Here is a 24850-nt window from a genome sequence, read left to right as displayed (position 1 = left end):
ACTGTACATGGACATTAGCATTTTTCTGACTTCTTAACATTTTACACTGCTGCATAGCCTTACGTCTGCCTGACACCTATGCTGTCTTCAGGTGAACGTGGGCCTGCTGGTGCTGAGCATGCTGGGATTCTGCCTGCCCCTCTACCTGCTGTGCCACAGCCGCCACCTCCAGCGCCTCAGAGACGAACGCGACGAAGATCCCAAGATCTACGTCAAGATGAACAACGGCAGCACACCCGAGGCCTGTGTCTAAACCGGGAGAAGGAAGAGTTTTTAAAAAGTGGAGAGGACGAGCTACGCTAAGAAAGAAAGAGGGTGGAGGAGGTCTTCTACCTGTGTCACACATGTGATCATTCACTCTGAGGCATCTCTCTCAGTCCAGACACTCACAAACCTTTTACATTCCTCACACACATTACACTGCTCATCATACATGACTGAACACCACTGTGACACCCAGTTTCATCCCCTCTGACAATATACGCTGTGAAAAACCTCACAGAAATACACTGAAACCACACGAGAAGCTCACAGTCCCTCCACTGCACCTCTAAACAGACTAGGGGAGAGAAAACAACTGTTTATTTCTCCCTAAGTGACTCCCCCTCTTCACATCTTCTCTTCTTTCTTGCCATTTTTATTTCATGCTGTTACATCTGCCGTTGACGGCCAACTGGTTTCGCCTCCGCCAGTCCTGCACAGAAACCACAGGAAGAGACGATGCCAGCCAATGGAAAACCACAGTGAGGACATTTCCAATGATAAATGTAAAAAAAAAAAAGAAAAAAAAAATCTCAGTGACAGTATTGGTGTGTTGTGAACAATTTGGACTCCAGTAACCATGACGACCTTGCTTTCTGATGGGTTCGGGTTTGTCTAAGGTGCTGCTCACCCAGCCAACTCTATCTCAGACATGTTTATATGTGAGAAAAAGCACACACACACACACACACACACACACACACACACACACACACACACACACACACACACACACACACACACACACACACACACACACACACACACACACACACGCACAAGCACACAAGTAGCATCCTCAGTCATGGCATCTCCGCTTCCTCTTGTGCCCGAGGACATTAACCGAATAAGAATCCACAGGAGGCATCAGTTCAGGGTGAAGCTCACACTGCAACAGCTTTGTGATCAGCACACAACACACAGATAAGTTAGTCAAGAAAACGCTGCAGCAGCATCTTTGTGTGGGTCTGTGCTCCCTAATGCAGTGTGATGATTTAGTTTCTGCTGTTAGACAAACAGTGCATGTTGCCAGAGACAGTGCTGGTCCTTTATTACTATTTCACTCAGTCACTGGTGCAGGAAGACACAACCAGTTTGCCATGTTTCTGTTTTATGTCCATACATTTGGAATATGTAATCGTTCATGTATTTACTTGCAATATGATCTCAGATGCGTTGTTTAATCTTTGTTCCTTATGCATGATCTGATGATGATAAGGAGAAGATGTGTTTAGAACAGGTGGACGGGACAAAGACGTTAGATCTAGTGTGTTTTTAAAGGTTGGAGCAGCGTTACTGAAATCGCTGCTCAGATGAATTTGGGGTCTCGATTCGTTGTAGCAATAAGTGCTTCTGCGAGGTGCTGGCAACACACAGGCGACATTTTAAGGACTGTATTTTTGAATCGCAAAAGGTGCTAGTTGAATCACAGAAATTTGTTGTTTGTGTTTGGCTTTAAAGCGCTGTTGAGGTGATTTTTCAAAGGCAATGAATTGCCACCAAATTCCTAGTAAGAGCATGTTTTTCTTTACAACTCCAAAGAACCAATCAACTTACCATTTCTGAATTACCTTTACTCTTTGTTTCTTATCGGTTTCGTGGTGATTCTGCACCTTAACACTAAGTGCAACCACAGCAGCAGCTCTGGGAAACTTGAATTCACCTCTTACAGACATAAAGGGAGATTTGCTAGAAGGTAGCAGGCTGATAAAGACTCCCAGCTTCAGAGGAAAAACCAGAGAGCGATGACACTAAACGCAGACAACAAAGAGTCTTTGTATTTGAAAGAGAAGCCCAGAACAGAAGCCTGGAGTGTGTAGACGATGATGCAGGGAGATAATAATTCAGTCTGCTGTCTTCAAATGCCATACAGTCAAGCTCCTCAGATGATTTTTTTTCCTGCCTGGCAGTAACTGACAGAGGCACGTCCAAAGACAGCCATGACCCTCAGAGTGCCTCTCTGTGAGATGGGAGGAGTGGATCCAGGCAGGATGTGGTGCACCCAGTCCCTCCCTCCCTCCATCTATCCATCCATCTATCTATTGCTTTCATCCACCCATTAAAACGTGTCTTGAAATGTTTACTGTTGACAGAGCGGAGAGACAAGCCTCTGCTGCCACCAAACTCCCCCAGCTAAGTGAGAATTGAATGGCACATGATGCACTTTAGACCTCTAAAATGGACCTCAGTCATGTATTTCTGAGCGGCCTGTATTGTAAGCATGGCTGTCTGCCGGATGATGCAAAGAATGTAGACTCAGAGCTTCGGATGTAGATTTGTACTTCAGAACATGGGAACAGAAAGATGCTGTTATTTTTTTATACTCAGAAAAAAACTATTGCTTCACATGTTCGTTATATCGCCTTTATGTGCAAGGACAAGGTGGCAGAGGCTTGTTTCTCAGCTCAGGAACCTCCATAGGTCATACCAATCAGAACGGGTTCTAAACTGCATGAGTTTAGAGAGAAGCAAAAGAAGAGAAAATGTATGGAGTCAAATTGGTGCCAAAATTCTTGAAATGCGCTTAGGTGGAAGACAAATGTGAGGAAAATTATGTACATTTGTATTTAAAGATTTGTGCGTGTTAAATTGAATGTTGCATAATGGATGTAGGAAAAGTACATCATCCAAAATGAAGCACCTTAATTGTTAAAAATGCCACTTTTTGGTCAGATATGACCGTCAAAATTCCAAGCAAGGTCCACGACTGAAACTTTGGATTTTTGAAGATAAACCTATGCAGACAGTGTGCAGGAATTCACTGCATCTGTTCCCTTTTTTAATTCAAAACTTGTATATTGTAATCTCTAAAGTACAAAAATTGTGTAAAAGCTCTTTTTATCCATCCACTTAAGTGGGTGATGGTAGCCCCGATATCCTTCTCCCTAGAGACAGATCTGAATCTGTCATTTGTCAGTCTTTATGTGTGCATTGTACAAAAATGGGAGGAACCAGTGTTGTTTCCCAAAACACTGGTTTTGTACTTGATAGATACATTACAATATATTTTTATAAAAAATGGACAAATCTTCACTTACAAATGCACAGTATTCGTTTCCACCTCACAAAGCCAGATTTATGGTACAACTGTCATTGATGTAACTGATCAAGGAGCTAATTTAACTCCATACAGTGAATCTCTGGCGTCCTGTAACTAAAATCAACGTGTTCTGACCAGAGATTGCAGCCAGGTACAGATAGAGCGCTATGAATGTGGGTGAAGATGGACATTGATTTTTTGATTTGCCCGGTAACCCACCCTGAACTCACTCTCGACAGTGGCTTAATAATAACGTTGTCTTGGATTGATGTCACACGTGTAACATCATATGATACCTGAGCCTGGCTGAATGAGGCATGAGTTCATTCCCTCACAATGGGAAACCAATCAGCACTTTCCTTCACTGCCGTACCTTAACTGACTCACCCTGCCCTCAATGCCATCATCTCCCTGGCCTAACCCGAACCTCCTAGGATAGGGATTGTACTCAAGTTTGGTTTATCGATCGATGTATTGATGAATTGTTTTTTTCATGATAACTTCCCGGTGTCAGCATTTGCTTGTGGGAGTTTTTTGACAATGTGTGATGTTAAGAAAAAGATATTTTAACCCTGACGCCGTGTTCCCTTTTTTTCTACCTACCATGCTCCAGTTTAATTGTGTTGTCTTCTATTAAGCTTTTTTTCCCATCTGATGTTTACGAGAATGTGTATTTTAATGTTCTTACGTTGTATATTTGGGTTTCTTTTGTCTTGTACCACAGTATAGCCGTTGTCATTGACTTTTCAAGACATGCTGTTTCAAATGAAAGAAAAAAAAAGACAGATCATTATATGAAGCAAAATAAACACGATAATTTGTATGGATGTGTCTTTTATTTCAGATGATAGGAATGAGCTTCTGCAGGAAGGATAGTTCATCTCCAGAGCAGCAGGGGTCAGACGTTTACTGCAAAAATGAGGTTGATGGTATCTGCAGTTTAGCAGTGTGGTCTTTTCATATAAAATCAACTAAATCTGAGAAAAGTTTCTACCTGAGCCCCTAAGAATCAGTTCTATTTTCATGCACAGAAAGTATAGTATATACACTGCCTGGCCAAAAAAAAAAAAAAAAAGTCGCCACCTGGATTTAACTCAGCAAATAGGTAGTTGAAAGGGATTTGTCCAAACTGTTATGTGAAACATCTGAACACCAATGCAGCCCTGAACTTCATTCATTTTTTTTTTTAAGTTATTTTTTTGGCCTTTTTGTCAGCTTTATTAGATAAGCGCAGTGAGAGAAAGACAGGAAACAGGAGAGAAGAGTCGGGGGAAGACATGCAGCAAAGGGCCGCGAGCAGGAATCGAACCCGGGCCAGCTGCATCGGGGACCAGCCCCTGTACATGGGTCGCCCGCTCAACGCGGTGAGCTATACGGGCGCCCGAACTTCATTCATTTTATAAAATGCGGCTGTATTCAAAAATAGCTTTGACACAGAGAAGATCAAATGTCGGTAAAAATGAGACCTTTCATTTGCTGTAACTTGTTGAGACCAACCACCTACCATTCATGATGATATATGAGCCTTAAAATTTACCCAAAATGCATGTTTTAAAGGTTTCTGTGGTAAATGTTCAGAAAACTGATAACACATCCAAGATGCAAGTCTGCTGAAACTATGATATATCCCATAATACTGATGCTCAGTATTGGTTACACGTAAAAATCGTGCTCAACAAAGAACAGATTTTGTGTTGTTGGCTTTACACTGTGAACCTGAAGCAGGTATTTTATATGTGAGGTGATGACGGTTCAGAATGCAGAACACATATTGTGAATGAAAAGAGCAAAATTTCGACTCAGTCCTATGTACTCTGAAGGCCTGTAACTCAGGGAAAAAACAATAGAATGAAAGTAAAATTACACTAAAATACACTAAAGTTAGTGTACAAAACCCCCCAGCTGATTCTGAGGAGTCACTTGGGAGGCACTCTGATTTTTCTTGGAATGACCTCAGTCGTAGTTCGTAAAGAAGTGACACAAGTTGATCCTGTAGGAAAACCTGTCGGGCAGCCAACTCAGCTTCCTCAGAGTGGACAAAAACTGAGTCATCCTAAGTAAACGGGTCGAACTAGAGCTGACGGTTTCTCCCTGTACTGGTTTTAACGCCGTGGGGCCTTGACACACTCACTCCTCCCTCTAAGAAGACAAAAAGAAATACACTATCATTGTGTACCAACTGATGATCACTGATTATATATTCAGCAGTAAAGAAAAAAAATACACAACCCTGAGAGAACATGTGACCCCATGCATGATTATAACCTCTATTTGTAGGCTTATCAGACATGAAATCCCATCTGTTAGGCTCCTAAGGATGTGTACGCAAGTGACGAGGGGCTCTTTCTGCTTTACGCCACAACAGTTACATTATCAACCAGTACTCCACTATTATTCTTAATTATATCATGATTATTATGGACAAAAAATGCTAGCAATACTTGAATAGGTAGAACAGCCAGGATATGCACCTTGTATAACAGCAGTTAAAAGGAGAAGTAAGTTAAAGTTCATGTTGGTGACACTGTTTGAAGGTGTACCGACTGCACCTGAACGCCTCACGGAGCTACCTGGAGCTAAGGTGGGAGTCTCCTCCTCTCCTGACGCCGCGCCCCTCCGCTCACACACGGCGTCTTTCAGGAAGAAACCCTGGAGTGAAAAACAGTGTCAGGCGGTGAATGAACGACTCCTGTCAGCTTTAAAGGAGCTTTTTTTCGTGGATTTTCTCTGTCAGACGCTGCTGTTATTACGGAGACACAGTCAACATGTTGATTAAAGAATTGTGAGTATCTTAACTTTTTAAAAACGACGTTTTTTTTATCAGATAGAAAAACGAAACACACGGTCGGTAATCCTTTTGAACGCTTCTAAAATGTTGTCAAAATGTGCTCAGGGTAGAGCTATTCTTCTCCAGAATTCATCTTTATTTCGCTAAGCTAAGTTTTTTTTCGGTCTGAGGGTGTTTCAGCACCGTAACTTGTTGAGTTGTTGGACTCTCAGAAGTCCCTTTACTGTTCGGACGTTTTAAACTTTGTTTGGTTGTTACCAAAAGTAGAAAACAGTTCCTGTGGAAGTAGGGAAGTTTTTGGAATAATAAGAGAGTGAATGTAAATTCGGCACAGATGGGTTGAGTTTTAAACCGAAAACAGCGGTGTGATTCAGTCAAAAGTGTAGGTTTCTATTAGTCTATCGACCGAAGTCAGTGGTTGTGCTGACATTACAGAGCAGCTCGGAGGAAGGAGGAAGTGAGAGATCCTCTCAGTGTGCTGGGTTAGGTAGTAACACAAGCCCAATGGACAACTCCTCTCAATTGTTTATAAAGTGCATCAGTTCATATTTCATCAGGCCTTGAATTTATGAGGGAAACCATTTCAAATAGGGAACTGCTTGGGCAGAGTTTGGGGTAATTTTGAGTTGGGAAGCATTGGAACTTATGGATTTATTTCTGTAGTCAAGCATCACAAATGTGCCTCAAAGGGCCTGATTGAGAGACGTCACTAAATTAGTGACCCTATTTATCTCTGCGTTCCTTTGACTCCTGAGCCAGGCACTTTATATCTCTCGTGTCATATGCACATCATTGACATGTAGCTGTCATCTGACTGCAGTGCAAAGTTCATTAGAAGGCTCAGCCACGCTAGAAATCTGTGCTAGGAAGGATCGGCTCATGCTTTAAAAACTGCCTGTGGTCTATAACAGACAAAGACCTTATAAACTGTCTTTTTTGTGCAGCCAAACGTGTTTCTTCTTCATCACACCAGCCGTCATGCTCCTGCCTGGGAGCTCCTCTTCCACTCTGATCTGTTCTAATGAAATATTCAGGCCCTGCTAGACCGGCAACAGGTGGCGATTAATTGGCTATTGTATCATGGCACACAAGAGAAGGATGCACAAAAGACACACACACATGCAGGGTTTCCACTAAATGTTTCAGGCTTGTTTGCTCTTGTGCAGCGGCGGTCTTGATTGCAGCTTTGTAATTTCCTGTTCCTCATCTCTGTGGTCCTATGACAGTAGGACACCAGCAAAACTACCGGCTTTACTGCTTCCCAGTGTTCATTCTATAAAGCTATAAATCAGTGTCAGTGCACTGTTCTCTCACAGGCCACTGATTAACATTTTAACGCCTGATGTTATTGTGCGGGGTGTGAAAAGTCAGGTCCTTGAGAGGAGCTGTATATACATTATTAGGTCATTCTATGAAAAATCAATCAGTGCCCCCCATCAGACCCAATTAAATCATTAAAAAAAATTGTACAGTAACTTAAGTATATTCAGTGAAGCTGCACAAAAGTTGGCCTTCATACTGTAAACAGTTAAAGGCTCTTGAAGTACATGTTGGTTGAAATTATGTTTTGGTTTATGTTTTCAGCAGTTTTGAGCCATCAAACCTTAATAAGTAGAAGAGAGAGATGCACTCGATTTTCATTCCAGAAAAACACATTTGAATTCTATTAAAAAGAGCGGACCAGATCAATTTTACATCCACTTAGGTGTCACTATCTAAAGCAGTAGTATCAAAAGTATCAAAAAGTAGGTAAAAATGAGAACCTTCATGCTATAACTTGTTCTAGACACTAAACTAGATACCACATCCAGGGTAGAAATAAGCATTTATATTAATCTATGTGGCCCTGCGACAGACTGGCGACCTGTCCAGGGTGTCCCCTGCCTTCGCCCGAGTCAGCTGGGATAGGCTCCAGCCCCCCCCGCGACCCTAGTGAGGATTAAGCGGTGTATAGATAATGGATGGATGGATTAATCTATGTCACAGGTACTAAACTGGGGCAGTTTTGCTGTATTTGACACATTCCATTTTTCAGCCTTGGAAGTTTCATGGAGCTATTTTTAGAATTTGTGAAGCTATAATGCCTCCAAGATGCAGTGAAAAGTAACATTTTAGCTATTGTCCATAAAGCCAGCTGATTGTGCCTTTATGGCTGCATGTCCAGGTGCTGATGCTAACGGTGGTTTTATTAGTCCTTGGTTGAAGTGACTGTCGCCTCACACAGGCTAGCCAAGTGACCTGATGTCACTGTTTCTGCTGATTTTTTTTTTTTTCTGCTGAAGTTGCATTGGATGATTGTGGTCTCCATGTCACATTTATGTAGCAGTTAGATTTATTATGTGGGTTCAAATCCAATACATGTCAGTGTCCTCAGATTTTACACGAGCTTCAGTTAGCTCATCACGAGGAGCTCAGTGCAGCCTGTGAAAACTGAATTGAAAGTGTGGGTTTGAAAGACATTTTACGAGACAGGTGTTGCCCAATTAAAACTCTGTTGCATTATAGGAAATGTCGTCTGTGCTTCTGGAGTTTGAAAATAAGGATATCTCAGCTTCTGCTTCTTCAGTTTAGATTTATATTAAATTTTTTCATCCGCCTCTTTTGAGACCCAGAATTTGGTCTTTATTATAGCTTCTTGGCAAGCAGTAATTAAAGTATGTGAAATACATACTAAACTCACTGAAATTATTTCACAGCTTCCTGATTTGCTTAAAGGGTAAAGCATTAGGTGGACTTTTCACTTAGAGTTACTTGAGAAAACAGTGTGTTTCCTGAATATATGCCTTTAGCTGGAGTAAGAAGCTAGGTAGCTTAGCTTAGCACAAACACTAGAAATAGGGGTAAAGATGGCAAAATCCACCTCTAAAACTAATTAAAATGGCATATGTTGTCGTTTTTGTTTATTCATAAAAATGCTGTATTCCAAAAAAAACCCAAAAAAACCCTGTAACTGGCCTTTGTACTGAAAGTTATGTGTTGTATTCTTTCTTGGTAGGAAGCAGTTACCAGGTAACCAGGAAATGTCTATTAAGGGAATTACCCTCGACAAAATTCCTCCATGAGGAAGTCCCTGCAACAACGCAGACATCACTTCCTATGTGTGATACCATGGTAGCACAATCACTCCCGTACCCGTTGCTTCGACTGTTAGCTTTCCACACCACTGAAAAAAAAAATATTGCTAAAGACTGATAACACTAAAATCATAGAGTAGAATTCCATGTAACTTGTGATTAAATGTGATTGGGTTAGTTTTAGCAATGATTTCCCAGATAACCCAACTATGTTAGCCAAACCAACGCTAGTCAGCATTGCTAGGAGGCTAGTTATGAGGACAACAAGCTTGGTTGCCTAGAGACATTCAATAATTTGATTTATAGATTATTAGAGTACGGTTTTTATGTAAATTTGTCACCTAACTAGTCAAATCAATGATAAGCCTTTGCATGCACACCCTTTTTTGTTTGGCACACTCGCAAGATGCAATGACTCATGGGTAATCCTTCGTGTCAACGTCCAACGAACTGATGAGCCATTGTTCAGTTCTTCCCTACACAGTGCATCATTTGCTTTTGCAGGGAACTACGAAGTGATATGAATGGATCTACAGGCATCTACAACATTCTCATTCACATTGTAGTTTTTGTACAGATTAAAGACGCAAAGTGTAATTTGTGAACTTGAGAGGTTGGTAGGTAAAATCTGCTATCTTAAGGATATGAGAGTTGTTACAGTCTACTCATCTAAGACAAAAAAATAATAAATGGATTGTCCATATACTTGCTGTACTGTATATATAAGATTGTTGTAGCTGCCAAATCTAGAAAGTAAGTCCAACAGAGAAGTGCATTAAACTGCCATTCTTCTAACAGCCAGTAGGGGGCGACTCATCTGGTCGCAACAAAGAGTTCTGATTATGTAGAAAGTCTTTGAGAAAATGACTCCACTTTGTCCTCGGTTTGTTACCTCAGTAAACATTTTACTACTGAGTTTCAGGCATCAATCGCTAGTTTCAAGACTTTTCTAGTACAGCATTATGTTCGCTGTTAAACTTAAAGTCCCATTTAGAGAAAAATAGATGATAAAGCAGGCTAGGTTTTAGGGAGGGGCTACCTTATGATTGACAGGTTGCTACCCTATCACCATGCGTAATGTCCTTGAGTTCTCAGTCAGATCCACCTCCCTCATCATGTACGGTTTCAAAAGACCAAGATGGTTACGAATGAATTCCAACCTTTAGGACTTTACAATGGCCACCCATGAATCAAAGGGCAACGTCTCGGTGGCTGCGTCCATCTTTTACATGATTGTCCAAAATGATGAGTTAAATTCTATGTGTAGAAGTAGTTTTCAAATAAATTCAGCTGCAGGTTGGTTTTATTGTGCTAATTTTTGTGGCTGTTTATTGATGTGCTGAGATTAAGGGATTAGAAAGACCTAAAGAAAAGGTAGATACACTGACCTGTAAAAACATTATCCTCCACCTGTTGTTGGGCAACAGTACACCTGTCAGTGTTGTGTTTGTTTCACTGAATGGGATATGTTATTGTCCTAATTAATGCCTTTTTGTTTGTTCTATCTCTCATAGCCGGATTGTCCTGCCCATTTCAGTGGAGGAGGTAAGGAGTCATCTGTTTACTTTAATTTTATCTGTGACAGCATGTGATAATTGACATCTGCAGAATGCACACTTCCGTTCAAAAGTTTGGGGTCATCCAGACAATTTCATGTTTCCCATTACATTCTCAGTGGTGCTTCAGAATCGCTGTATTATTTGATATTACTGACTTGAAGATTTTGTATTTTTCTGCTCATTCTGTGAATAAAAAGGTGATTTTTTTCCAGTCTCCATTTCACAATAACTCATTATCATTTAGATTGTCTCATTTTCAGTACCAGTTTACCTTTTCTCTGCTTTAGTTGATGTTCCTCTGTGACGGTTCCTCACTGGGATACTGTTTAACATTCTTTTGGTTGCTCATCAACATACTTCAGTTATCAGCGTGTGTCAGATCTTACTGCCTTTGGAGATGATAAAATGCACAACACACTGGATGGGATTTTACACATACTGCACTAAGTGGCTGCCACTCAGTGCAGTGTGTGTGCAGACACTCAGGACTGTCACTGTAATCTACCTTTAGATGCCCTTGCAGCTGAAACGCTTACTTCATATCAGGGCCAGAATGTATTTAGCTGTGTTTAATCTACCTTAGCAGTTCCCATATCTCTAAGAGTGCAGCCTCCACCTCTTTACCTGTCTGCTTTATTAGAGTTGTGCTTCATGAGAAAACCTTCAGTTTCATTTAACATTCCTCACTGTGCTTATAAGTGAACGCCTTCCTTTCTGCTATTTTCTGATTCTACATTTTAATCCAAATGTCCCATACAACACAGAACTCTTTGTTTTTTCCGTTACTTAACACAAAGCAGCAGCCAGTGTTTCTGTAAGCCATCTAACATATCGTTAGCTGTACAACCGGCTTTTCCTCTGATCCCTTTCAGGGCCAAACATTGGATGGTTAACACTTGATTCTTGTGTTAGCTGAGTAATTGTGTGTGGCGCTTACAACATCATGAGCTGGATCAAGTGTGAATGAAGGAGGGGTGTGCTCTGATTTCCTTCTAGTTAATCCATGTGTCTGTCAGATGTGAGTCTGCAACAGTTTGGAAATGAGACTGGTGGGTTACAAGTTGTCAGAACTAGAGTTGTTGTCCAATGGAAGTGCTCAGTGTTGGATTTCTGTTACTTCTACTGCTTATTTCTTGGGCATCGTATTTAATAAAGTTAAAATGATTAGTTTTTAAATTAATGAATATATTTAAAGGAATAGTTTGATTTAGCACTTTGGCCTTGCAGCTAGAAGATCCTCGGTTCGCGTCCCGGCCTTCCTGGCGTCTTTCTGCATGGAGTTTGCATGTTCTCCCTGTGCTTTCATAAGTTTTCTCCAGATACTCCGGTTTCTTCCCACAGTACAAAAACATGCTGAGGTTAATTGGTAACTCTAAATTGTCCGTAAGTGTGATTGTGACTGTGCTTGTTTGTCTCTATATGTAGCCCTGTGATAGACTGGTGACCTGTCCAGGGTGTCCCCTGCCTTCACCCTAAGTCAGCTTGGATAGACTCTAGCTCTCCTATGACCCTAATGAGGATTAAGGTGTATAGATAATGGATGGATGGATATAGTTAAAGGAATAATTTGACGATTTGGGACAGTCTCCTCTTTTTCTGAGTCATTCTAACTGTCACTGATTCCATTCTCTCCTCTGCTTTTTGTTGTCGTACTATTTGTACCATTTGTGGTGAATGACAAGAAAGTTGAATATAATCTCATATTTACTAAGATGATCTTCATACTTACTGCACAGACATGAGAGAGGTACCAATCTTCTCATCCCACTCTTAGAAGAAATACAATGTCCACTGCTGTGGTTCTCATCGCTTCAACCATATCTGAGTAGTGGAGCAGCTCATCACTGTGGTCTCCTACAAACCTGAACTGTACAACTCCACCCGCTCACTCAACACAACTTTGTTGCTGTGAGGCAACAGTGCAAACCATTTTACCACTGTGCTTTACTAGTGTGAGATCCAAAAACATACATCCCGCACTTCCCAAAATGTAACTTTATAGTAACTTTGATTAAACCCAACTTATCTGTTTTGTGCCTTCGTCTTTAAACTCTGCTTCTAAAATATTTCTTTCTTTATTTATTTTATCTAAGCCAATAGTTGATCACCTGAGATGTCCCCAGGGTTCATTTCTTCAAAAAAAAATCTTTTTTTTTTCTTATTAATGAAGACAAAAGGCCAGCTTAGTAATAGAAAATTGAAATTGTTGATATTTGTAGCCCTAATTAAATGGAAAAATATTTGCAGATGTAAAAGTTTACATTCGCAATTCTGAAGTAGTAACAAGGAAACATAAGTCATTCATAATGGTTATTTGCAGACTAAATGCAGAATCCAGTGCTTCTTTTTGTCATTATAAAGCAATAAATCGTCTGTTCACAGTCTGAACCTCAGTTATGTCAGTGAATGGCATGATGCAAATCAACAGTTTTCCTTTATTCTGACGTATCCAGCAGACTGAACGCTTTGCCTGAACATGTTGTCTTTGTGCTGTACTGATTGTTGCTTGCAGCTGAATGTTGTGTTCCCACCCTGGAGTTGCACGTAAAGCCTGTATTACGTCTGACTGTCCTTGACAATGACAAGACATACTAGTTATACACGGCAAGTCACATTCTTCAGTTCCTACTCACAGTGGCGAGGCTGAGCATCCACAGCTACCAAAATAGGTCACTGGCCTGGAGCAGCGTTCTGTCTCTAGGAGAGGAGGGCTCAGCTTTACTCAACTACAAGGTTTTATTTGTCCAGCAGATGTGTACTGTCTGTGTAACTGTCACCAAAATCCTCAAATACTAAATAATCACACAGACACCAATCAAGCAAATGTTTTAGCATCGTAGAAAGCAACCTAAAATTGTCAAAAAGGTTTCCTGTGTGTGTGTGTGTGTGTGTGTGCGTGTGCGTGTGCCTGTGTGCGTGTCCAGACTGACGGCACCATCGATGTGAGTCACTCTTTCCAGTGTCACAACATTTTTGCCTGACTCAGGAGGGGTTAGGGAGAGGGAAGAAGAAGAGGAAGACGGGGGGAACAACGTCAAAAGGGCTTACTCTGCTGCTTTTCTGCTGCTCACGTCTGTGTTTGGGAAATACAGGAAAATGGTTAACTCACAGTCATTTACATGAATGGTTAACTGAGGTCAGGACAGAGGGATTCTCAGCACGGCTCTTTGAACTTTTTATTCTCCTGAGTCTTTTATTTGGTTATTATAGTAGTGTTTTATTATTTTGACAGATTTATAGTGTCTACCGAGACAAGCTAAGCCCAGTGATGAAACACCTAAAAGGGAAATAGTTGATTTGGAAATCATCTAAATCCCATTCTCAGCAGTTGAGCTGCTACTTTGCCAGAGGCAAATGTAGTGACAAGAGGGAGGTGTTGTTTTTTTTTTTAAGTAGATATGATCGTGTTATTGTCTGGGATAAAATAAAAACTTAATGGATGAGATAAAATGTGCCTCTTACGAAATATGTTACAGAAAAGGGCACATTTTCTTGTATTCATTCCAACCAGTGGATCTTTTCACAGCAGACATTTAGACGTCTGAGAACACAAGGCTGCGCTCATGCATTCTGTGGCCACTTGGGGGCAGCAGAACTTGTTGTAAACACTGCATGCCTTTTCCCACATCCAACAGACACAGAGCAACGTTAGCATTTATTTGGAGGCACGTTTCTGTCCACATGGTTAGTTCAACTCCTGAGAAAAATATCTTTCATGCACTATATTTCTCAGCTATTTGCTAACTATGTGTGGTGGTTTTCTGCTGGTGGGCACGTAGTGTACATTGGGTTTATTTATTCTTTGCTGAAAACAACACCACAGACTTGGTGATGATTCTGTGACTTTCTGACTTAAAGCAAATACATTGCACTCTTCATTTCAACCAATGATCATGAAAAAATTATTAGTCAGTCCCTCCAGGAATTCGCGGGCGTTTTTTTAAGATTGTTGCGGCCGAAAATGCCTGAATTCGCGGCAGCTTTTCTAAAAAATTGCAATGTAAGTTGCAATGTTTTAAGCGTATTTGTTGCGATGAAATTGCGGGAGAATGTGACAATTTCTAAAAAGTTGCATTTTAGCTTTTAGAACATGTTTCAACATTTTAATTGACAATATTTATTCCTAAACTAATTCTTTAACACTCCAACCCATTTACACAAGCTGGGACACCACAGATACTGGTTTAACATGAAGTGGTTGGTAGATTTAAGGCACAAAATGATAATTTACTATTGAATGAATCATATTTGGACGTATGTCAGTGGTTTAAAAAGTTAATTTCACTTCCTGGCACACACATATTCACACACACATGCCCACAGCTTGCCACGTCAATTAATTAATCTAACTTACCTTCATTCTTTCAGGGCTACAACAGATCTGGATACAACAGCTTCCTTCAATTGTCTGGTCTGTGATCCGCTCCTTTCAGCCATTCTCATAGTATGTTTAGCGGTAGAAAAGTGTTTGTCAGTGGATGATTTTTGTTTGTATTCCACCACAGTATTGCACGGGTGTAAAACAGTTTACCTCCGCTTTGGTGAAGAACATCAGGGATTTAATTGTTTTTCACAGTCTTGAGCAGTAATTTTTGTTTGTAAATGAGAGACATTATAATGGGACATGTCTGCATCTTCAAACCATAAACAAGAAAGTAAATCCGGTGACGTATGTGCATTGCGTTTGCGCTGGGGACTGCTATGATTGGTGGAACTCATGTGAGGTGGGCCAAAATTGCGGAGAAGTTGTGGTGATTGGACAAAATTGCAAGCTCGTACAGAATTCACAGTGGTTGGTTGAATTTGCGTTAATTGTTGCGATTGCAACTTCTTGAATTCATGGAGGGACTGATTAGTACAGCTCTAAGACCTTCGACTTGTTAATTTGTCATGATTCCAACTGTAGACGTCGTGCTGCTGGAGCGCCCCAGAAAGGACGCTTCCCCCACTTTTATTATCCATGTGAGGAAACAGAATATTCAAATAATCTGCTTGAAGTTTAGAAACGTACGTTTCAGCACTTGAGGATTCAGTCCTCATTAAAGCATCATTCAAAAGAACCAATAAAAACAGCAGCGAATGTGGAAAATGGAGTCGACATTCAGGGTGTGTAATTTGAGTCATGTTAAGTCACGCTTTGAGTCACATGCTAGAAAACATTTCACTGAGTTGTCGCTAGCTGAGTGGCACAGTGAAGTACATCAATTTTTCTTGTAAAGATAAAAGACGGCAACACATTCCTTTCATAGTCATTCACTCATCTGATGGTTTCTTTTTTTGTGATGCATTTACAAAGAAACATTAACAAGCCTGTTAAGCTTGGAGCCTGTGCTGCATTCACAATGCCTTCATGCTTTTATAGCCGAGCCTACGAGATGCGTTTGACGTCGCCTGCACTGAAATTTTTCCTAAAAAATGGATGTGCTGAATAAAGCTTCATATACTTGGCACCAGTGAGTGAATGTAATCATTCAAAACACAAATTCCTTGTGTTTATTCCTGTATTTTGCTTAACATCACACTAATCACAAGCTATTACATTCATGTTATTGTTCAATACTTTGCTCTAGATGAAATTATTTTAAAAAGTCAGTTCAACATTTGATCCTGTGGTCACTTATAGTTGACTAATGTAAATCTGCCACTGGGAAAGTGGTTACAGAACCTTTAAAATGAGCCACAGCTTAACTGTACAGGTTCATGCATGTATATCGTACACCTCTAATTAGAGCACACCTTCAACCAGAGACAGAAGCTCATCACTAAAGGGTAGTATGTGTTGCTGTTTGGCTCCTGAAATACAAACAGCAACACATACACTACCAGTCAAATGTTTGGACACATCTTCTCATTCAGTGGTTTTTGTTTCATTATTTTCTACATTGTAGATTAATGCTGAAGATGTCAAAACTATAAAAGAATACATATGGAATTATGTTGTACACAAAAATGTTAATCTTCAGTTTTGATCTACCATGTAGAAAATAATACAAATAAATAAAAAGCACTGAATGAGAAGATGTGTCCAGACTTTTGACTGGTAGTGTACTTCAAAGCAAGAAAACTTATGTATTTTTATTACTGCATATCTACACTACTGTTCAAAAGTTTGGGGTCACCCAGACAATTTCATGTTTTCCTTGTAAACTCACATTTATTCATGTGCTAGCATAATTGCACCAGGGTTTTCTAATCATCAATGAGCCTTTCAGCACCATTAGCTAACACAATGTAGCATTAGAACACAGGAGTGATGGTTGCTGGAAATGTTCCTCTGTACCCCTATGTAGATATTCCATTAAAAATCAGCTGTTTCAAGCTGGAATAGTCATTTACCACGTTAACGATGTCTAGACTGGATTTCTGATTCAGTTAATGTTACCTTCGTTGAAATAAAACTACTTTTCTTTCAAAAATAAGAACGTTTCTAAGTGACCCCAAGCTTAGTAACAGTGACATACTTGTGTAACCAACCATAACCAGGCTCTCTTCCTTTGTCCTTCCAGTACCAAGTGGGCCAGCTTTACGCAGTAGCAGAAGCCAGTAAGAATGAGACGGGTGGAGGAGAAGGTGTAGAGGTGCTGAAGAACGAGCCCTATGAGAACAACGGAGAGAAGGGACAGTACACTCATAAAATCTACCACCTGCACAGGTAGGCAGCTCAGCATTGTTTCATGCACACAGCTATGTACTGCTCACACCACTACTTAGAAAGTAGCAGAAACACACAGAAATGATTGTACCACTTTCTAATAAGATATCCCCAATAAAGGGTTTATGATTTGCAACTAATGTCGTTATGGAATTAGAAATAATTTAGAAGCGTTATTTATACTGTATATATGTAAATAGATTGTTTTTGCACTATCTTTAAGATTTCCTTGCACTGAAAAGGAGAAGCTCTGCAATCTCGTTATACATTGTATAATGACAATAAAGAATATTCTATTCTATTCTATTCTATTCTATTCTAAAAGTTGTGAAAAACTGATGACAATAGCTTTGCTTTTGTGCAACTAAAAGCCACTTTAATGGACTGTGTGACGACTGATCTAGTAGAAACTGGCTGAAAAATGATGACACAAAGTGCAATCTATGTTTTGCTATTTTACCCCCATTTCACCCCTCCCACCAGGAGGGTCTGTTTTGGGATCTTGGTCTCAACCAATGTTGGTCTAAATTATTACTCCGCCAAGGAACGCAGCGGAGTTATGTGACAATCGACATTGGTTTGTTTGTCTGTTTGCAACATTACTCAAACACAGAGTAACGAATTTGGATGAAATTTTTGGGGAAGGTCAGAAATGACACAAGGGTGTACTCCACCAAGGTTGTTCATTCCCCCATGTGGCATTGTCAGAAATGCAGCATTTGTTTATTAGTTATTGATGATCAGAAATCACAGCAACATAGAATGTGGCCATTTAATATAGATGTACCTACAAACAAACTGACCTTGTACTGAGCACAGATGTGTGTTATGCATGTGTACGTTATGTACGGATACCAAATTGCGTGACCTAAATATGGGCGGCGGGAATTGATGGGACTCAAACACCCCCACAATTTTTTCAATTCTTCCTTGTATGATTTCCGACAGCTAAGTCCACAGTGGTGGATTTGTAGTAGGATCACAATCATGTGATCATCAGCAGGCAGCAGACTTAGTGTTCACTTGTTGTCATAGTTACAGTGACGCCGTGCTGCTATCTCACAATGATGGAGAAATCTTTAACAAATCTATGGATCCAGACTATAAGCTGCATCACTGCTAAAATCTAATCACTTGGTCCTTGTGTCATTTCTGATCTTCCCTGAAAATTTCATCCAACTCCATTAGTCCGTTTCTGAGCAATGTTGCAAACCGACAGACAAACAGATGGACAAACGTACGTCGATCGTCACATAACTCCGCCGCGTTCCTTAGCGGAATAACAAAAAGTAGTTGCAACAGCTAAGTCACTGGTAACTCAGCTGCGACCTTTTTGACAAAAATTCTGGAACTTTTCGGCTGAGGTGCAGGTCGTTTTTACACAAAGCAGAGAGGAAACAAGTATGAAAAAAACTTAAAATGTATGTAGTAAAAAAAGTTATATAGAGTTTTTCCAGTATTACTTATCTGCATTTAGAAAAATCTTCTATGCGTTGATTCCTGTGTTATTTTTTTCAAATATTGCAAAAAAAAATTTAGTTTTTTAAAACTACATATAGGATTATAAATTTTGTTAAACTGCACAAAAGACATTTTTGAGTTCTCCTCTTCTTGTCAGGGTGCAATGTTTCCATAAAGGTGTAGGACTTGAAAAATGAGATGGGAGTGAAGAACACTCAGAATCAGGTTGGGGTCTAGAGGAATAAAGAACAACATACAGGATGTTGATATACGGAAAACCACAAAAGCAGAAACAGTCCTGCTTTGCTATAATTAAAATAGCAGAAGTGTGTGAATAAATTCAGCTCCAAGAATTGGTCTTCTGTGACTACATCAGTGCCTGTTTATGTCTCTGCAGTAAGGTGCCAGGTATTGTTCGCATGATCGCGCCCAAAGGTTCTCTGGAACTTCATGAGGAGGCCTGGAATGCATATCCTTACTGTCGAACCAGTGAGTCGCACACACTAACTCCCACACTGCGTACGGGTTAGCAGCCATTCTCAGTCAGTGTACAGTAAAGGTCAGCACCAGCTGCTTGGTTTGTGTGTTGTGGAAATACAAAGGTTGACATTTTAAATTTGTGAATGGTCTAAAAGCTTGTCTCTCCTTGTCTTTCTGATGCGGTCTCCTCCTATCACGGCCCACCTCTTCTTCTGATGCAGTCCTTACAGTAAGAACTCATTTCACTCATTCTGAGTGTCCAAAAGAAGTTCTAATTAAACTTTATATACATGTTTGACTTTATACATGGTTTATTGTACATAAAGGCCTGTTTTAATGATGAGGCTGTGGGCGAGTAAAGTATTTGGTGAAACTTTATTTAGCTTTACGTGATGAAACATGAAATGGCTCCAATTTTAAATGACTGTATTTATTATTTATTTTAAATGACACTTCGTTTTCACAAACTACCATGCAGTCACTTCATGTGTGCATCCAGAACAACAGTATGACTGACTAACACCATTATGTCTCTCTCCCATGCTTACAGAATAAGTACATGAAAGACAAGTTCATGATTAAGATCGAGACGTGGCACAAACCTGATATGGGAGATCAGAACAATGTAAGTCAAGGTGTTTCTAAATAAAGCTCACCTCTTGGGGTCATACTTTCCCCTCATGTAAACCAGACATGTCAAACTCAAATTAGATCCGGCCCTCAATTTAATATTTTATATCTATCAGAATCAATAAAAAGATTATTGATACTTTTATTGAAGAGTAGTTTTATTATTTTATTTTTTAACACCAATATCGTTTTGAATTTGTAAGAAAAAACATCTTCATCTGAAATAAGTCAGCAAAAATCGTCCAGCAGAGAGGAACACAAAAAGGGCCTCTGATGTGTCTTTATTTGAAATTTGGTCTCATTACATGTTTAATCAGTGAGCCTGGTTTTGTTCTGAATTCTTTATTATGACTTGGAAAAGGTTAAATTCATATTTCTGTATGAATGATTTCTGACAATAAATCTAAAAAGACAAGTTCTGTCTCATTATAAATAAATATTTATCCTGGTTGGCCATGGATTTGGAGTCAAGTCTTATGTAAACTAAAAACTCTAGAACTAAAGTGTGTCATCTAAGTAGGATCATTACATTGCAGAGCTTACATTAATTGTAAATGGTGTGTTTAAAAATCTGATAGTGAGGTTGAAACACACAGCAAGTTTAAATTTTATTATTTTTCTCCGTACTAGTTGTGGGCTAACAGTCTTGTAACTGAACTTACAAGCATCAAGGCTGATGTTTGTTCCTCACCTTTACTGAGCAACAGATCTAACTTGAAGGTTTGATTTTTGTCCTCTCTGCAGGTGCATGGACTAGAAAAAAGTGCATGGGATGAAGTTGAAATTGTCAACATTGACATTGCTGACAGAAGTGCCATAAATGCAAAGGTAAGTGGGGAAAAAATGTCCGCATGTTTTTAGAAACATGCCCAGGTTTCAGGTCAAATACTTCTATCAGTAGCTGATTGATACCTGATTACAGCTGGTTATCATCGCACTCTGTATGTTTACAAAAGCATTCAGTACAATAACTTGTCAGGTGGTTTCATATTTGCCATGGCTACATGCTATCGTTGTCCTGACTGCGTTCATTGTTTAGGACTACAACCCAGAGCAGGATCCAGCCATCTTCAAATCAGCGAAGACCGGTAGAGGGCCTCTGGGACCAGACTGGAAGGTACTAATCTCACTGTGGCTCACTTCTTTAAAGAAATTCAATCATTGAGTTTAAAGGTTTGGAGATTTTTTGTCTTCATTTGGTCCGTGACACTGTGTGTTTGCAGAAAGAGCTCGCCAACAATCCCAACTGTCCACACATGTGCGCCTATAAGCTCGTCTCTGTTAAGTTCCAGCAGTGGGGACTCCAGAACAATATTGAATCCTTCATTCAAGGGGTATTACGGTTGTTTATCTTGTCTTGTTTTCACCCAGAAAATATGATTTTTGATATATGTAGACCAATTTATATTGAATTTTGTGCAAAGAAAAATTGGTTCTTGTGTTGTTTGCTCACACTGTCCTTCTCACATCCTCACTTAGGTGGAGAAACGTATTTTTACCCATTTCCACAGACAGCTGTTTTGCTGGTTGGACAAATGGATCGATCTGTCAATGGATGACATCCGACAAATGGAGGATGAGACAAAGAAGGAGCTGGATGAGGTGACTGAGGACCATATACTGCAAACTGCTGCAGCCTGGAGCACCAATTACCTAAGTTTAGCCTGTTGTGTTGCGTTAGTTCACCATCTGTCAGCCATTGTAACAACAAATATTTCCTTTGTTTCTAAACTGAACACGAAATCTCCTTTTGATGTAGCAAGAAATCTAATATCAGTTTTCTCTATTTACACAAAATCAAGGCATTAAAATAAGAATGTGTTTCTGTTATAACACCATACATTTTTGATGTAGCTTGAATAAGATAGTCAGTGATGTAGATGTGACACAGCTTTTGCCTGTAGTGTGGCTGTGGGTTTCAAGTTTTGTTTCCCTGTCCCTTTTTTCACAGTTTAGTCAAAGTATGATCAATACAACAGCAGCAACATCAGAAATATAGTGAACAATTACACATTTCCCATAAAGGGGAAAGTCCACACACATATTTAAATGGCAGAACAAGCTTGTTATATTGAAGTGGGTCCTTTATTTTGTAATAGTAATAGTTATGGGAGTATACTGCAAATATACAAGGGTTAAGACAATAATAAACATCAAATGGAAGTAAAATTGTATTTTCAAGCAAAAATACATGCAGTTAAAATTAAATAGTAATGCAAGATAAATACATAGTAGTACAGAAAGTGAAAAGCATTAAATGCGACCCATGAATTAACATTTGAAAGCTCTTGTTTTTTTAAAGATCAGTTTGCTGTAGGGGTTGAATTTATGTCTTTTCGCCTCAAAAAAATCAACAAAATTTGTAATTAGCCCAGCAGTGTCTAAACTTATACCTACAATACCATTCAAAAGTTTGGGGTCGCTTAGAAATGTCCTTATTTTTGAAAGAAAAGCAGTTTTTAAAAAAAAAAAAAAATGTGAGTTTTCATGGAAAACATGAAATTGTCTGGGTGACCTCAAACTTTTGAACGGTAGTGTATATAAACAGTACATGATTTTCCCCACTCAAAGTACAATAAAGTCAGAATATTTAGGTCTGAATTAAAAAAAAAGATGTTCGAAGGAACTGATTCTACCTAATCAGAATCAGAAAAGCCTTTATTGCCAAGTGAGTGCACACAAGGAATTTGACTTGGTTTAGAGAGAGCAGTACCTAGCAACAACAACAGACAGTAAAAGAATAAAGAAACAAATCTAAATCTGAGAATTCTAATTATGAAATGCTACAAGTATAAGAAGTACTATGTAAAAGTAAGTGTAAACAAAGTACTGTTAAAAAAATGACAAATTTGCTTAAACCAGGGCAATAAAGTAGAATAATATTTAAATTACAATATTGCACATGAGGTTGAATACTATATATGTACTGAATATTGCAGTGGGAGTGACAGGAGTCCTTATTGATTTTAAGGACTCCTATCACTCATCAGTAATTAATCAGTGAATTGGAACCAGATTATATTATTCTATTTAGGAGATCCATTTAAAGTGAGTCTCAGTTTGAAAAAGCATCATGCCTTACCGAGCACTGAGGACTGTTGCATTGCTACCCATCTCAGACTGCCACTGTGCTGATTGTAAAGCTAAGTGAAAGACAAGGAATTTATGCAGTCCAATTTACCAGCACAGTCTGTATTGCATAATTAGCAGCACCAGGATTATAGTCGGTTAAACAGTTGAGGTAGCTCTTAGGACATTTGAAATGCCTGTTGAATGTTTCAGTCCAGAAGTAGGGGCTGTATAAGCTTTTTAAATTCTGAAAGTGGAGTGGATAGCAAACCAGACTGGGTAAAAATATTCACTGATGCCTATCAGATTGAACCTGATAATAACCGTTACACTGAGGCTACAGTATGAACTGCATCTATAACCCATTACAAATATCACTGAAAGGCTCTGTTCCTGTGTAGGTACTGAACTGGCCATATCAGTCCTTATTTCTGTGGAAGTAATCAGTAAAAAAATAGAGCAGACAGTTAATTACCACCCTAAGTATTGCCTATAAGTTTAAAAATTCACAACAACATGAAAACTGATTATGTACAATGTGAAAAGGGTAAATATTTAGTTGTTCTGGCAGCAGTCGTGTTTCACATCAGTTTTGCCTCCAGCAGTTGGGCTTGTGCTCAATAACAGACAGTTTTAAATCTCTGCACACTTCTCAGTAACACGTGTCTGCATTTTGTAGATGAGGAAGAATGAGGAAGTCCGAGGCATGTCAACTGAATAGTGAAGACTCTGTGAGTATTGCACTAATTGTTTTGGTGACATTTGACATTGTTGTTAATTTGATAACAATTTCCCAGGCTTTTTATTTATCTCTATATTGTGTTTTCCTTTTCAGGTCACTCTGAAACTGGAGGATTTGACTTCATTGAGCAAGCTCCACCAAGGCTCCACTCCTCAGGCTGACGGACACTGCAGCCACTTGATAGGCATAATCAAGAACACCACACTTGCGTTGTAATAAAATTTGCTCTTAAAAGAGCTCTTTATTGTAAAGCAATGGTGTGTATTTATGTACTACAGTTGAATACAACTACAGCAGCTTTTAGGGTTTTTAAAGAGGCAAGTTTGCAAGTCGAGGAATCAGTTTTGGAGATGAAGCTTTCTTGCTTATGCCTATTTTGTCTTCTTAAATTTTACAACATTAGGAAAAAGGTTTGGGTTGTCACTGAAACACTTTTAATTACTGTAATCCTTTTTTATTGTTATTAACTGGTAGTGATTTTGTTATTCTTCTTCAATTTTGTGTTTTCTAGTTCTCAGTGATTTATTGTTTACTTGCCAGAACAAAACACATTTTCCGCCAGTCCTCAATGCTCATCCACAAAACTTTAGCATCAGAAGGGTTTTAAGATGTTTTTATTGGATTAACTGTAGTATAACACACATCAGAGGTTTTGAGAAAATGCCATTAATTCTCTGATCTCACAAACTGCATCCATAGCTACTGGAAATTCCTTCATCGCCCTTTGCTGAAAATTTCTTCCAAAAATATGATTAATTGTGACATGGAGGCCGGGACAATGAAAATACAGCTTATGATTTACTCAACTACAAGATACGAGGACATTTAATACACTTTTCAGAGTTGTCTGGTAATTGTGGTCTGACCACACTTTCAATTGATCAGGTGGTCAGTTTAATTCAATACAAAGATGTCAGCTGCTTTATAAAAAATAAATATATATACCTTTGGGTTGAGGTTTTGAGTGTTGGTGATGATGTCTACCTGAGCAGATTAAAAAAATGATTGACACATGATGCAGTTCTGTTTTGATGAATTATATGATTGTGTCTTAAAGACAGTGTATTTGTTCCTTTGTTTTTGCCTGTTTATAC

General features: G+C 39.3%; 2 protein-coding genes across 3 annotated transcripts in view; both read left to right on the top strand.

The window, feature by feature from the left end:
* The window catches only part of LOC111562704 (large neutral amino acids transporter small subunit 4-like), a 36470-nt gene extending 32346 nt beyond the window's left edge, over window positions 1-4124 (top strand). For both annotated transcript variants that reach the window (XM_023261377.3, XM_023261378.3), the window contains one exon: window positions 92-4124. In XM_023261377.3, the coding sequence (XP_023117145.1) occupies window positions 92-253 (162 nt within the window). In that variant the 3' untranslated portion in view covers window positions 254-4124. The remainder of the gene's footprint in view (window positions 1-91) is intronic.
* Window positions 4125-5914: 1790 nt separating this feature from the next.
* On the top strand, window positions 5915-24772 carry LOC111562705 (phosphatidylinositol transfer protein beta isoform-like). Its single transcript, XM_023261379.3, has 12 exons — window positions 5915-6083; window positions 10678-10708; window positions 17229-17374; window positions 19233-19324; window positions 19537-19544; window positions 19866-19940; window positions 20690-20773; window positions 20985-21062; window positions 21169-21279; window positions 21425-21547; window positions 23694-23745; window positions 23850-24772. The coding sequence occupies exons 1-11, from the start codon at window positions 6067-6069 to the stop codon at window positions 23733-23735; spliced, it is 807 nt and encodes a 268-aa protein (XP_023117147.2). The 5' UTR covers window positions 5915-6066; the 3' UTR covers window positions 23736-23745; window positions 23850-24772.
* Window positions 24773-24850: the final 78 nt, after the last annotated feature.

Source organism: Amphiprion ocellaris, chromosome 7 (assembly GCF_022539595.1).
Source record: "Amphiprion ocellaris isolate individual 3 ecotype Okinawa chromosome 7, ASM2253959v1, whole genome shotgun sequence".
NCBI classification, from domain to species: Eukaryota; Metazoa; Chordata; class Actinopteri; family Pomacentridae; genus Amphiprion; species Amphiprion ocellaris.
The sequence above is the reverse complement of the archived record's forward strand: the minus strand, read 5'-3'. Positions and strand labels throughout refer to the sequence as shown.

What these genes read in the sequence shown, in the direction of transcription:
- LOC111562705 (XM_023261379.3), top strand. An exon ending in GAAGTGCCATAAATGCAAAG is followed by an intron (nt 20,774 to 20,984) that starts GTAAGTGGGGAA and finishes TTCATTGTTTAG; the next exon opens with GACTACAACCCAGAGCAGGA. An exon ending in TTGAATCCTTCATTCAAGGG is followed by an intron (nt 21,280 to 21,424) that starts GTATTACGGTTG and finishes ATCCTCACTTAG; the next exon opens with GTGGAGAAACGTATTTTTAC.